The sequence below is a fragment of the Helianthus annuus genome, chromosome 13, assembly GCF_002127325.2.
Source record: "Helianthus annuus cultivar XRQ/B chromosome 13, HanXRQr2.0-SUNRISE, whole genome shotgun sequence".
Taxonomy (NCBI): Eukaryota; Viridiplantae; Streptophyta; class Magnoliopsida; order Asterales; family Asteraceae; genus Helianthus; species Helianthus annuus.
Window position 1 is genome coordinate 100,120,058 of NC_035445.2, and position 12,914 is coordinate 100,132,971.

General features: G+C 37.7%; 1 protein-coding gene and 1 long non-coding RNA gene across 2 annotated transcripts; both read right to left on the reverse strand.

Annotated features, from left to right (window-relative positions):
• Positions 1-1,612: 1,612 nt before the first annotated feature.
• On the reverse strand, positions 1,613-2,727 carry LOC118485574. Its single transcript, XR_004876723.1, has 3 exons — positions 2,583-2,727; positions 2,286-2,499; positions 1,613-2,200 (listed from the first exon to the last, which is right to left on the reverse strand). It is a non-coding gene; the product is annotated as an uncharacterized LOC118485574 (long non-coding RNA).
• Positions 2,728-4,406: 1,679 nt separating this feature from the next.
• LOC110889730 (sulfoquinovosyl transferase SQD2) lies at positions 4,407-11,576 on the reverse strand. The gene is made up of 11 exons (XM_022137296.2): positions 11,181-11,576; positions 9,920-9,986; positions 9,345-9,415; positions 9,138-9,255; positions 8,986-9,059; positions 7,760-7,815; positions 7,572-7,655; positions 7,366-7,453; positions 6,983-7,060; positions 5,194-5,250; positions 4,407-5,099 (listed from the first exon to the last, which is right to left on the reverse strand). Exons 1-11 carry the CDS (start codon positions 11,294-11,296, stop codon positions 4,595-4,597), a joined length of 1,314 nt encoding a protein of 437 aa, XP_021992988.1. The 5' UTR covers positions 11,297-11,576; the 3' UTR covers positions 4,407-4,594.
• Between the last annotated feature and the right edge of the window lie 1,338 nt (positions 11,577-12,914).

Below are 12,914 nucleotides of genomic sequence, written 5' to 3' on the forward strand. Positions count from 1 at the left end.
ATTTTCTTTGGTGTTTGGGGCAGAATCAGTGATCCCTACAGAAATGGTGGTTCCAACTGCAAGAACAAGCATTCGTGATCCTGAAGAAAATGATGAGAACTTGGTTCAAGACCTGGATACTATAGAAGAAATCAGGGATTTGGCAAGGATAAGGATGGCCAGTTATCAGCAGAGGATGGCTGGAGCCTACAACAAAAATGTCAGGATCAGGAAGTTCCAAGTTGGTGATATGGTACTAAGGAAAGCATTTCAGAATACCACCAATCCTGCTGATGGAAAGCTGGCACCAAAGTGGGAAGGTCCTTACCTGATTGAAGCTGAGGCAGGAAAGGGGGCATATCGATTGCTAACAATGGAAGGTGATTTGCTACCTAGAGCCTGGAATGTTGTCCATTTGAAGAAATACTTCATGTGACAAGGATCCGTGATCCTCACGTGATAAGTATCCTTGAAGGATCCTTACAGCACAGATGATCCTTATTTTGGTAATATTCTAATCTCAAACTATTTCATTCTTTTATTTTCTCATATAAGGATAGGGATCCTGCATCCTTTATCCACCTTTCACTTGATTCTGAGTTTTGAAGGTTCAGGTATCCTTAGCAAAGGGTTGATTATACACAGAAGCATCCAGTTATATGGGCTTGACCCCAGTTTCGCCAGTAGCGCACGATGATCCTGGTACAGTTCATGGCAATGGGACCAGTACTCGTTTTAGGGGCTGACAATTTCATTGTACTGGCTGTATCCGGGATCCTACGTATAATGGTAGACGTACCATACATCCGTTCCTAAGGTTTCTAACGTTTTCACGTTAGCTAAGGTTTTGGCATTTTCATGTCACTAAGTTTGGATAGTCGCCAGTAAGGGCCATACTCCAGTTTACACACGATCCTTTGGGCTTGTCCCCAGTTATCCTTGGGCTTGTCCCCAGTTATCCTTGGGCTTGTCCCCAGTTATACTTTGGGCTTGTCCCCAGTCACTAACTAATCTTATATGTTGGCTTAGTCCCAAGTTATATTCTATTTCAGGTTTTTTAAGTTAAACAACTAAGGATCCTTGGTCCTTACCTCCTACTAAGGTTTGTCTTATGATTATTCTGATTATAAAACTAAAGATTAGGATCCTAACTTGGATTCTCAGGTATGATCCTTAACTATTTTGATTTTATTCATTATTCATTTGAATAACCCTCATATTTTGGCAACTGAACTTATGATCCTTAAAATGTACCACTTTTTGGAATTTTTCAACTACAGGATATTGGATCATGGATCATATCCTAATATTTTAAATCTAATTTGTTCAACTTTTCTTATTCAGACAAGTGCATATCAAAACAATTGAAAATTTAAAGGATGTACAAGAATAACATAACAGGATAAGTCAAAAAGTTAAAGTTTTATTTGTTCACAAAAGATTTAACCCTTTTAAGGTTGTCAAAATTGCCAACCCACATTTCTACCAGCAAAATGTGGCCCGTCCACATGGGTTGGCAAAGGGTGTCCATTGTTCATGCGGTTATAGCAGTGCAGGAAATTAAAGGCGGCAGGATAACAAGTGGCTTCATCCCCCAAATAGAGGATCCCTCCACCACCTATTATCCTACCTATTGTTCAAAGGATCATAGATCCTTAACCCTAAAAACCATTATTCAAAGTACAGACCAACCATTGTTTAACGAAAACATCACAACCAAAAACCACTACCAAACTTAAAAAATGGGCTCCGGCTATGTCTAGAAGTGTCCATCATCGCCCATTGCTGTAGCCTACACCTTAGCTGCATCATCCTCAGCCGCTCCACTAGCTTCTCCACCATGATCCTTTCCACTGCCTCCAGCCTCGATTGCTAAAACCTCTTCAGCCTCATCTTCGTCCTCCAGCTCAGCTAGCCTCGCCTTCCAGCCCTCAACATCCCAGCTGCTTCTGTCGAAGTCAGGATCCTGAGCTTCCTGGGCCATCTTCAGTTTTGTCTTGTACATAGTAATGGCAGCGGAGACCTTTGCACCTTCCATGAGCTCATGCTTCTCGTAGTCAGTGTTGATCAGGACCTTAGCCGTCTCGGTCTTGGCGTCTTGAAGGGCTTTTTGGAGGTCAGCAATCTTGTGATCCTTGAGCACCGCAACTTGTTGAAGGTCTACATACTTCTTGTCCAGCTCTTCAACGCTCCCAACATAGTCTTCGATCTCAGCAAATTTCTGCAAAAAAAAAAAATAGAGCACAGTTCAAGATCACGTGATCCTCAAGTGAGCAGGATACCTAGGCAGAGTCAGTGATCCTTACATCATTGAAGTATTCAAGGAACTGGTGGCGGATCAGTGGCAGGCCTTGCAGATCCTCAGCCTCAGAGGTTTTCCTTTTCTTGCCACCCCTTCCTTTAGTGGGTGCCTTGGGGATCGAAACAGTAGGGCTTGCAGTGGCCTTCTTCTGGAGGATCGTACAGTGTCAAGATCAGCAATGCTGAACTTGGAGGCAGATTTGGAAGATTTTCCGGCACCTACACATTCAAAACAGATAAGTATCCTTATTTTATTTTATTTTATTTTTATCATTTAATCATACATAAACACGGGTACTTACTTGACATGGTGACTGAGCCTGAGGATACCTCTTGTGAATCCTGGGTGCTTGTTTTGAATGATCTTACTGCAGGGTTGAGTCTTCGGAAAGCAAGAAGCCTCTCTCTTGTTGCAGGTGTTTTGAACAGATGTGAGACAGAAATAGCTGCACAAAAGAAATGGAAATATGTTAGTGATCCTGATTAGATGCATGCTTATCTGGTGATCCTTCTAAGGATCCTCTATCCTACCATGGGTGGTCCACTTTCTAGGCAGATCCTTTCCATCAGGGATGGAATCCCGTTTGACGAAGAAGAATCGTCGTTTCCAATTGGTTTCGTTTTTGGTAGCTTTAAAGATGGGATGTTCTTCACCCGGCTTGCGTTTAAGAAGATATCGGTGAGATCCATGGCTGACAAGGTCATACATTTCTGAAAGCTCTGACATTCCCAAATTGATACCATGTTGCTCAATGATCCTTTCAAGGGTGATCAAAACCCTCCAGACCATGGGCATCGCTTGGATGAAAGAAATGCCGGTAAGGGAGAAAAAGGATTGGGTAAAAGCTGGAAAAGGATAAGTGTATCCTATGGTGAAGGGGGTGACTGGAAAGGCTATCCAGGTTTCAGAGGCATGATCGCTTAAATTAGTGGGATCGAACGGTTTGAAAACGGCATTTGCCGGAAAGCAATGGCGAATTCTATCAATTTGTGGATCGGTGAAACAACAGCGTTCTTTTGCGGAATCTTTGATGATCCCTTGGCTCTTCAAGGGGCTGCTCTTCTTGTGATCCTTGCCCGGTGAGGATCAGAGCATCATTTTTGCTGTGATGATGGTAAAGAAAGAAAAACAGAGCAAGAAGATGAAGCGAGAAAGGAGAGAGGAGTACCTGAATAAGTCTTCGAATGAGGATTTAAAAGAAACGCTTGAATTTAAATGCCCTCTAGCCCTTATCTCTAACTGCCATTTATAATGATGATTTTGCAGGATAGTCACCTCAGTGACGTCAGGATTCCAACGGCTAGTCCGCTTATAACGGCTAGTTTGATGGGTGATTCGTTGCGGATAAGGACGACAAAATATAACTCATTATTCACAATTTTACTCCTTATATTTTGGGGGCAATTGTTAGGGGTGGATTCACCTATGATCAGTGATCCTCATTTACTGATTGGATCTGGTGATCCTTGTTTCTGCTTCAGATAGTGATCCTCAGGAGGGTTGCAGGATCAGGATCATGGATCATGGTAAGGATCCTTATACTAACGATTGTCTACTTTGAATATGTTATTGTTTTGCAAGAGCATGAGCTTGGACTTGGTCTTGGCGAGATTCCTGGGGCATATTCGTTATTTCTTCCACACGTGCTTGACCAATATGGACGTTATGGAGTTCGTGGGGAACTTGCATGAAATGCGGATAGTTTGTTAGCTTAGATATTTTCCATTTTTAAGGGGATAGCGAGCTAAATTTAGAACACTTGGCTATTTTTAGCTTAACACACACACTCGTAACTGCTCTCACCAGCTCTAGACAATTCACTTGGCGATTACACATTTTTGTGCACTTTACACTATAGTGATCCTTGTAATTAGCTTGCTATCATCCGAAGTTGTAACAGATCTCTTGTTTAATTTGAGTTGGTGATCGGTAGTTTCCATCACCCGAGGTTTTTTATGCCGGAGATCATTTATTGATCAAGGGCTTTTTCCTCGTATAAATCTCGGTGTTATTTGTTCATTGCATTTCAAAGTGATCCTTCATATTGTTCAATAATTCAAGCATCATTCCCCGTAACAGAGAGTTTGGTTGCACTATCATTGCTTGATTTTTTGATCAAAACACATATCATAAACATACATACATATTATGAATATTATATCCAAATAATATTACAAATACATGACACTGTTTCAAAATACTAAAAACAATGCACCAATATCTATCCTACAACCAAACCAATATATCACACTTACTTTTACACAAAAAAAAAAAAAAAACCCATCAACATCATTACAATTCAAATGTACAAACCTACCCAGCAGTTATCTTTGGATGCTGATCTGTAGGAAGAAAACACTTTGCCAACCATAACAACGGCTTCATCAACTGTTCTCTTTTCTTTCGCCAAAACCATATCGCAGCGTTATACTGTTGGTTTCTAATCACTCGTGTGGCTGCCCGCCAATCATATTTCTCCATTTCCATTCGGGCAGCCTGCCCAATCTTTTCGCGTAACTCTGTGTCCTGTAACAACGGGACTAGTTTGTTTAAGCAGTCGTCAAGATCTCCAGGAGTGAAGAGGAACCCTGTTTTGTCCTCTTGATCGGCTGGGATAATATCGGGTACACCACCTGCCCGGGCTGCCACCACGGGCAGCCCTGATGACATGGCTTCCAGGACTACCTGCCCGAGTGTTTCGGATTCTGAAGGCATTAAGAATATGTCTCCGCTAGCGTACGCTTGAGATAGTTCTTCACCTTGTAGCATACCCGTGAATACGGCTGGCATTCCTTCAAATAGTTTTTCCAGATCCTCCCTGCGAATACCCACATTTTTCCCACGTCGAAACGGCTAGTTTTTAAATTAAATTCTTTTTTTTTTCTTTTTTGAAAAGAAGTTTAATTGGTTACCTGTAAGGACCATCTCCAACAAAAGCAATTCTTGCATGTGGGATCCTCTCCATGACACTGCTCATAAAAATAGAACAATCAGTGTTGTAAGAATCGTTAGGCGCTAGTCGGGCGGTGAGGTACCAACTAACGATTAATCGGGATTAATCGGATTAAGATTTTTATATGTAATTTTTAGTTATCTATACACACATATATTTATACGTACTTTTTTAAAGTAGACATGTTTTAACCCCTCATTGATCCATAATTTTTAGTTATCTATACACACATATATTTATACGTACTTTTTTAAAGTAGACATGTTTTAACCCCTCATTGATCCATTTTTTAAAGTAACTGGAAGGAATTTTTAAGATTTGGTCGAAATTTGGCCGGCGTCTGGCCAGAATAGGACCGCCATTGACCGCCTAGCGATTAATCAGCCATTAATCGGTGAACCTCTGATTAGTGATTAATTGGCGACTAATCAGAGACTAGTCGGGATTTTTACAACCATGAGAACAACGAACACTTTAGAAGTCTATCATTTCCTTTTTGGAAATTTCGAGCTAAACGTACTTATTTACCCATTCAGACTGTTCGAAAGTGATAATATTGATATGGATCTTTAAGATTACCAATGAGGTACCGAAGTGTGTGATTGATAACTTAGGGGTGTAAATTGTGTCGGGTTGACAGGGTTGATGAGTTGGCGGGTTGAATTTTTCGGCTTGAACCCAACCCACATATTTATTTGTGCCGAACCCACTTCAAATCATGTCGTGTTTCAGATCATCCCGTTTAATGTTCATTTATGAATATGAATATTACTTAGTGATTTAGGGGTTGTTTGTTTACCTCTTTAAGAGGCTCATAATGGTTCAGACCTCTTACTTCTTACTGGTTCAGCACTTAATGGTTCAGACTGTTTATTTCGTGAGCAGATGTCTGAATGGTTCAGACATTTGCCTCTGAATGGTTAAGTATTATACAGAGTCTGAATGGTTAAGACCTCTAATCTGAATTGGTCAGATATTTGCCTCTGAAGGGTTAATCATTGTATTGGCTCTTAATGGTTCAGACCTCTTAGTTCAACACTTAATGGTTCAGACCTCCTCTTACTGGTTCAGCACTTAACCATTCAGAAGTTGCCAAACAGCCCCTTACTAACAATTTATACCATCAAATTATTTTCTTTTAATTGTTTCTATTTCTCTCTCTCATTCCTAATTAACAAACTTTGTTTTATACATTTAGCTCAAGATTAGAAGAATCAAATAGAAAGAATCGGAGAATAAGTAGTTAGAACTAGTGAACAAAGTTTTTCAAAGTTTTTAGAGAGGAATTAATAAAATAAAAAAAAATAATTTAAATTCGAACACTTTTTTGATATCCCCTTAAAAAAAACTAAACAGAAACCTTTTAAAAAAAACTCTTAAACGGGGTAATAGGTTACCCATTTATTAACGGGTCATGTTCAGATTAACCCATATATTAAACAAGTCATGTTTAGTTGAGTTGTTTAATAAAACGGGTTAGCCGACACAATACCTGTTTATTTACGTGTCGTGTCAATAATTGTTGTCCGACGCTAAGATTCGAAAAGCCCAAAAGGGAATGAGAATACGAGGGTGTGGATATGTATGTATACACATAAGTTGTTTTCACGAAATTAGTAAAATAACGTTAAAATTAGTGCACTTTCACTTTTGCCCCCTGATGGCCCACACATATATACATTATATGCGCATACTACAAGCGGGGCGTAATTTCATGGAATGAAGGGAATAAATAAAGTAGAAACTACCTTTTAAGGAAATCCAAATTTTTCTCGACTCCAATACGCCCAACATGTACGATCAATGGTCGATCAGGTTCACCATTTCTGAATGAATAAAAAACAGAAATGAACAATGTTCCAACCATAGTATTTGGTGCTTTTATTTCAGATAAACCATTTTTTTGGTCATTTTGTAAAAAGTAAAATTATAGATTGATTTAATATAGACTTTGAATGATTTTCAACCCCCTTGAGATCACATGTTCAAGCTATTTGACCCGTTCCCCTTTTAGCTCTTTTTTTTATTTGACCCGTCACAATTAGAACCTAGCCCACGTTAATGGGTCAAAGTTACCACCTCTAGTTTTTAATGAAAACCATAATTTTAGTTAGTCAAAGAAGAAGCATACGATAGTCTAATTCGCATTTCATGAGAGTGAAACTTCGGATGAAAGCTATCCGAATCCACACCCTTATTCCACAGACGAATTGTGTTAGCTGGAAAAAAAAAAAAAAAAAAAAAAAAAAAAAAAAAAAAAAAACGTGTTATTTCATTAATAAAATAACCAATTAAAAATCCTTTTTTTTTATTTGGTATCCAAATATATATAATTACATGCTGCAACTTTGTATTGTTGAAGATCCTTGGCAATAGCAGCTGATGGTACCAATGTAAGATCAGCAGCTTGGTGAAGAAACTCTGACAAAAAAAAAAAAAACACCCTTCTTATATCAAAATTCCGAAACAATGAGATCTTGAATTATAAAAAAAATAAGAGCAAAAAAGGAAAGATCAATGCATACTTATAACTAACCACATTGGCTGGACCAACCAGCTATATGTATATCTTGGTATGTATCTGTATTCAACAAAAACTTGTAGCATTAAAAATGTGTGTTTGTATACATTATGTACGCATGTATATTAATCGGCAACTGCACGAAATAGAATTAAACTTTGCACTTTTTCGCGATTTTAGAAAACAACTTTAAATTAGGTGAAAACAGATTTAGACGAGCACTTGATTACTGATTTTAGCAACCAATGTCATATTAATTGAAAAATTTTAAAAATTATAATTTTGACAAAATGACCTCCAAATTTCAATTTTAAAAAAAAGTACCAAATATATACACAGAGTAAAATGCCAAAATCGTCCCTAAGGTTTGGGCATATTTGCTTGTTCCATCAAAAATGACTTTTTTGTGCCTTTCAGTCCTTCACCTTTGGTTTTTTTTTTTTTTTTTTTGCCATTCTCATTCTTTAGGTTGGCAATTTATTGCGACATTCGTCTTGGTTTTAAAAAGCGAGAGGCGCACAACAGCGACGAGGTCTAAAAATGAGGCGCAAAGCGCAAAAGCGTTGGGCTTTTCGTACCCGAGGCGCAAGAAGATTATAGAAATTTTTATATATATCCCATACGTTTTTAGCATCTCTAATCCAAAATATAGTTATAACAAAGGTTTACATATGATTGTACCTACATGTACAAGCCAAAAAACCTATTGTCCAACACTTTCATGTATAAAAACGACATAAAAACACCCAAAATACATAAGGCGCGCACCTCTGACCTCAAAAACCCAAAAAAAAAGCGCTTTTCTTGCGCTTTGTGGAAAAAGCGCGCCTCAGGTGCCATGAGGTGCTGCGCCTTAGTGCGCCTCGCACCTAGGCGCGCTTTTTAAAACCCAGACTTTCGCCCCTCGCAATTTGGGTCTCAGGGATGAAAATGGCAAGATTTTAAACTTTTTGGATGAAAATGGCACCTCAGGGACGAAAGTCGCTAAAGTGGCCAAACCTCAGGGACGAAAATGGCATTTTACTCTATATACTATAAGTTATATTGCCAAATAAGTTGCCACATACATAATTGGTAACAAAGTGTAAGTTGGTTTCTATTTAACGCCTAATCTAAAGTTGGTTGCTAATATCAGAGAAAGCCTAAAGTCATTTCTCTTGATCTCTTCAGTGCGGTTTGCGCATATATTCATATAACATATCCATGAGTTGGCTCAAATGTTTCACTTACACAGGCACATGTGTATGATAAGACATCACGATGGGGACCGACAGCATTTTTGCAATCGTAAGCGCTCCAAAAACCTAATATTAAAATTTAAAGACGTCAGTAACTATGAAATATCTACACGCACACACATAACATACAACATACATACGTACCATGATACCAGGAGACGATGCGTGGATGATGTCCGGTTTGAACTGTTTAACTTCGTTGATGATCCTAGGACTTAAGGCAAGAGAAAGTGGCACTTGTTGGTACCATGGGAACGGAAAGCTGCACAACGAAGATTCAAGAAACCGTTAGTATGATAATATATACGTATAATCATAATTTAATCAATTGAATAAGTGAAAACAATTAACCTTCGTGAGCCAACCAATTTTGCTCCATGAAATTCTTCTGGCACCCCTTCATGTGTCGTTACGACCATCACCTATAATAGTAACCAAAGATTATGTTAAGGAACCTTTTATAAAACAGCTAAATAAGTAGATGGAATCAATATATATATATATATATATATATATATATATATGGGTAACGTTCATGCGAGAACCACCTTTATTGCGAGAACCGCGAGAACCAATGTGAACACAACCTAAAATAGCTAAAAAAAACCTAACCCCCCCCCCCCCCCAAGCTAAAATGCTAAAAACTAAACCCCCAAAAAACCTAAAAAAATCTAAAAAATCGCTACTTTTAGTAGCCAAAAAAATTTTTTTTTTTTTTAATTTTTTTTTGCTACTAAAAGTAGCGATTTTTTTATAACAAATATTAAAAAAAAAAAAATTGTGTGTTTTTTAGCTATTTTTAGGCATTTTTGGTTGTGTTCACATTGGTTCTCGCGGTTCTCGCAATAAAGGGTGGTTCCTAACGGATCTTTGTCCTATATACATATATATATATGTGTATATATATATATGATATAAAAGTATACCTCATCGCCCATCTCGCGCAAATATTTAATGAAGTTCTGGAACCGGTTCTTGTATCCAGACACATACCTGTAATAAAGATTAGATAGCAGCAAATGAGTCTTGAAGTTGATCTCTTCATCAATTTGATTAACTGGTGATAACAACTAAGAATAATATTTATTTCTTTTTAAAATGATGTAGTACAAATAACAATTGTGTAGCTAAAGTTTTTAAGTTTAGTATAACTATTTTTAGTTGAAAGAGGTTGCAGATTTACAGACAAAGAACTTTTCTGTACAATGAAATAAGCTGCATCACCATTACATATCCTTAAGATAGATACACGAGTATAACGTGCTCAAAATGTAAGAATTAAGCAAAGCGATTAACGATTTTTATATGTTAATAACCACAAAGTGTGTACTAATATGTTCTTCATGAAGATTAACAATCACTATGTAACTAAATGGTTTTAACGCCCCGCTGGCGGTATGCGCATGTAATGTATATATGTGTGGGCGCTCGAGGGGGCAAAAGTGAAAGTGCACTAATTTTAACGTTATTTTACTAATTTCGTGAAAATAACGTTAAAAGCTGAGGACGGTTAATCATGCATCATGTGGTGACGTTGATAGCTGAAAGACAAAAAGGTACATGCACTAATCGGTCTTTGTCCCGATTGCTGAGTGTTATGTGCCTTATGTCCAAGGCTTAATGCAAAACTACTATCGAGCCGGGGGTCTCACTGGAAGCAGCCTCTCTATTCCTAACGGGTAGAGGTAAGGCTGTCTACATCTTACCCTCCTCAGACCCTACCTTTGCTTTGCTATTGGTTGGATTTACTGAGTATGATGATGATGATGATACTCGTGTAACTTATATGCTCTGTTACATCCCATTGAAAATGCTTATGTTACCAAAAAGCAAACACACATGCCATTAGAACATTTATATGTTGCTCTTTGTAGTAAGTATTAACTAACAACTTGAAAATAGCATACATTTGATAATTAGTTAGCAATCTATCATCTCTAACATCAAAATCACAATATACCCATCAAATAACTTATCTACCAACTCACAATCAACACCACGCAACATCAACATAAGCAGTTGACTTTCTTTCTACCCAACACAACAACCATCAAATAACCAAACTCACAAACACCTTAAAATCAAAACAAACTGCAAGAAGAACTACAATCATCAACAACAACACAAGTAAACCATAGTAACAATTATAAGTCAAAATGAACTAAATCAAAAGAAAGAAAGACTCACGCAAAGGGAGAAGGCTCAACAAAGAGAGCAATTCTTCTAGGTTTGTTAGTGATCTCAGATTCAACCTGAGGAGGAGGACCCTCTTCTTCATGTTCTTTGATCTCCTCAATTGTCATTCTAAAACTTAAAAAGATTGAATCTTTATGGTTTATAGCAGGTGGGTATTGTTCTAAAACCACAAAAACACTCAAATCTTGAAGCAGAAGCAAGATGTAGATGCAGGGGTGAAAGATGGGTTTATAAAGAATGAAACTTTTGGCATTGGGATTGGTGGTGACTTGTAAGCAAGTAGAAAAGGTGGATGTTTTTTTTATTGGGGAATGTTGGTTAACGAATATGGGAATCCCAATTAGTTTATGGAGGATATTCGATGAGGAAAACTGGGAATCATCTTAAGCATATGCTATTAGCATTGAAACTTGAAAGAGAGATGATCAAGTTGTTCAAGTCTTGTGGGGTCACGACAGTGAGTTGTGTGTTGTTATTCAAATAGGACAGGCCCAAAGTATACAGTAATTTAATCACCTTACTTTGAAATCTAAATTTGCACATGTGTGTTGTATGCTTGTGATGTGAGGGTGTGTTTATAGATGGACATAATAACCGGTTTCAGTTTCTACTCGCTGTATAGAAGAATCAGTTCTGTGTTCAAAAAACATGTTGGTTCTTACCCGCTTCCACATTTTATAAAAATAAAAAATAGGGTCGTACCCGGTTTCTACTCGGAACCGGTTCCTCCGTATACAAAAATAACCCGGTGCATTAAATTCTTACCTTTATTGATTTTATTACCGTTGGAATCGATTCCTAGCCGTTGCAAACTCCCCATTTAAAGCTTATTACTGTTGGAATCGATTCCAATAAGTAGAAATAGTGACAAGAATCGATTCCTCACACCATATTCATCTACTTCTTGATTATTCTTCTACTTCTTTATTCATTTGATACAATGGCAACCAAGAATTCCAAAACCACCAACTCTCCATCCGTCAACAAGGCTTCTCAATCCGCTCCATATGTCATTGGGACACTTACACATAATCGCAATATGGATGTATGGTGCAATTGGGATTTGGTGGAAATGAGTGACGGCTCGTAAAAGGCTCAATGCAAACATTGTGGAGCTTTGTTAAGCAAGGATTCCAATTCAACTTTGACGAAACATATAAAGAACAAATATTGCAAGGCTTTGAAAGATGTTACACCCGGTCAAGTGCAACTCTCAAAGGATGGTTCAATATTTCGTTACGATCACATGATAGCTCGGGATAGGATGGCTAAGTTGGTGATTCAACAATCATTGCCGTTTGGACACTTCGACAACCCTCAATTAATTAAGATTTTAAGAGAGACTCTTCAACCACGCTACAAACATGTAAGTCGTCACACTTTAAAACGTCATTGTTTAACTTTATGGGAAAATGCAAGAAAAGATTTAATTGAATTTTTTTAAATTTAAAAACTAGTGTTAACTTAACTAGTGATGTGTGGTCAGCTCAACATGGTTTACCCGAATCGTACATTTATGTCACCGCTCATTGGGTTGATCCCGATACGTGGCAAATGATGAAGCGTACGATTACGTTTGACGAGTTTCCTTCTCCTTATACCAGTGAAAATATTTTTAAACTTATAAATGCCACAATCGTTAAATATTGTTTAGGGGATAAATTTTTTTCAATATCATTTGATAATGCTTCAAACAACACAACAGCGATCGATAAATTAAAATTA

What these genes read in the sequence shown, in the direction of transcription:
- LOC110889730 (XM_022137296.2), bottom strand. Translation starts at nt 11,296, where the DNA reads ATGACAATTGAGGAGATCAAAGAACATGAAGAAGAGGGTCCTCCTCCT. An exon ending in AAATTGGTTGGCTCACGAAG is followed by an intron (nt 9,256 to 9,344) that starts GTTAATTGTTTT and finishes TTCGTTGTGCAG; the next exon opens with CTTTCCGTTCCCATGGTACC. An exon ending in GAAATGCGAATTAGACTATC is followed by an intron (nt 7,061 to 7,365) that starts GTATGCTTCTTC and finishes TTATTCATTCAG; the next exon opens with AAATGGTGAACCTGATCGAC.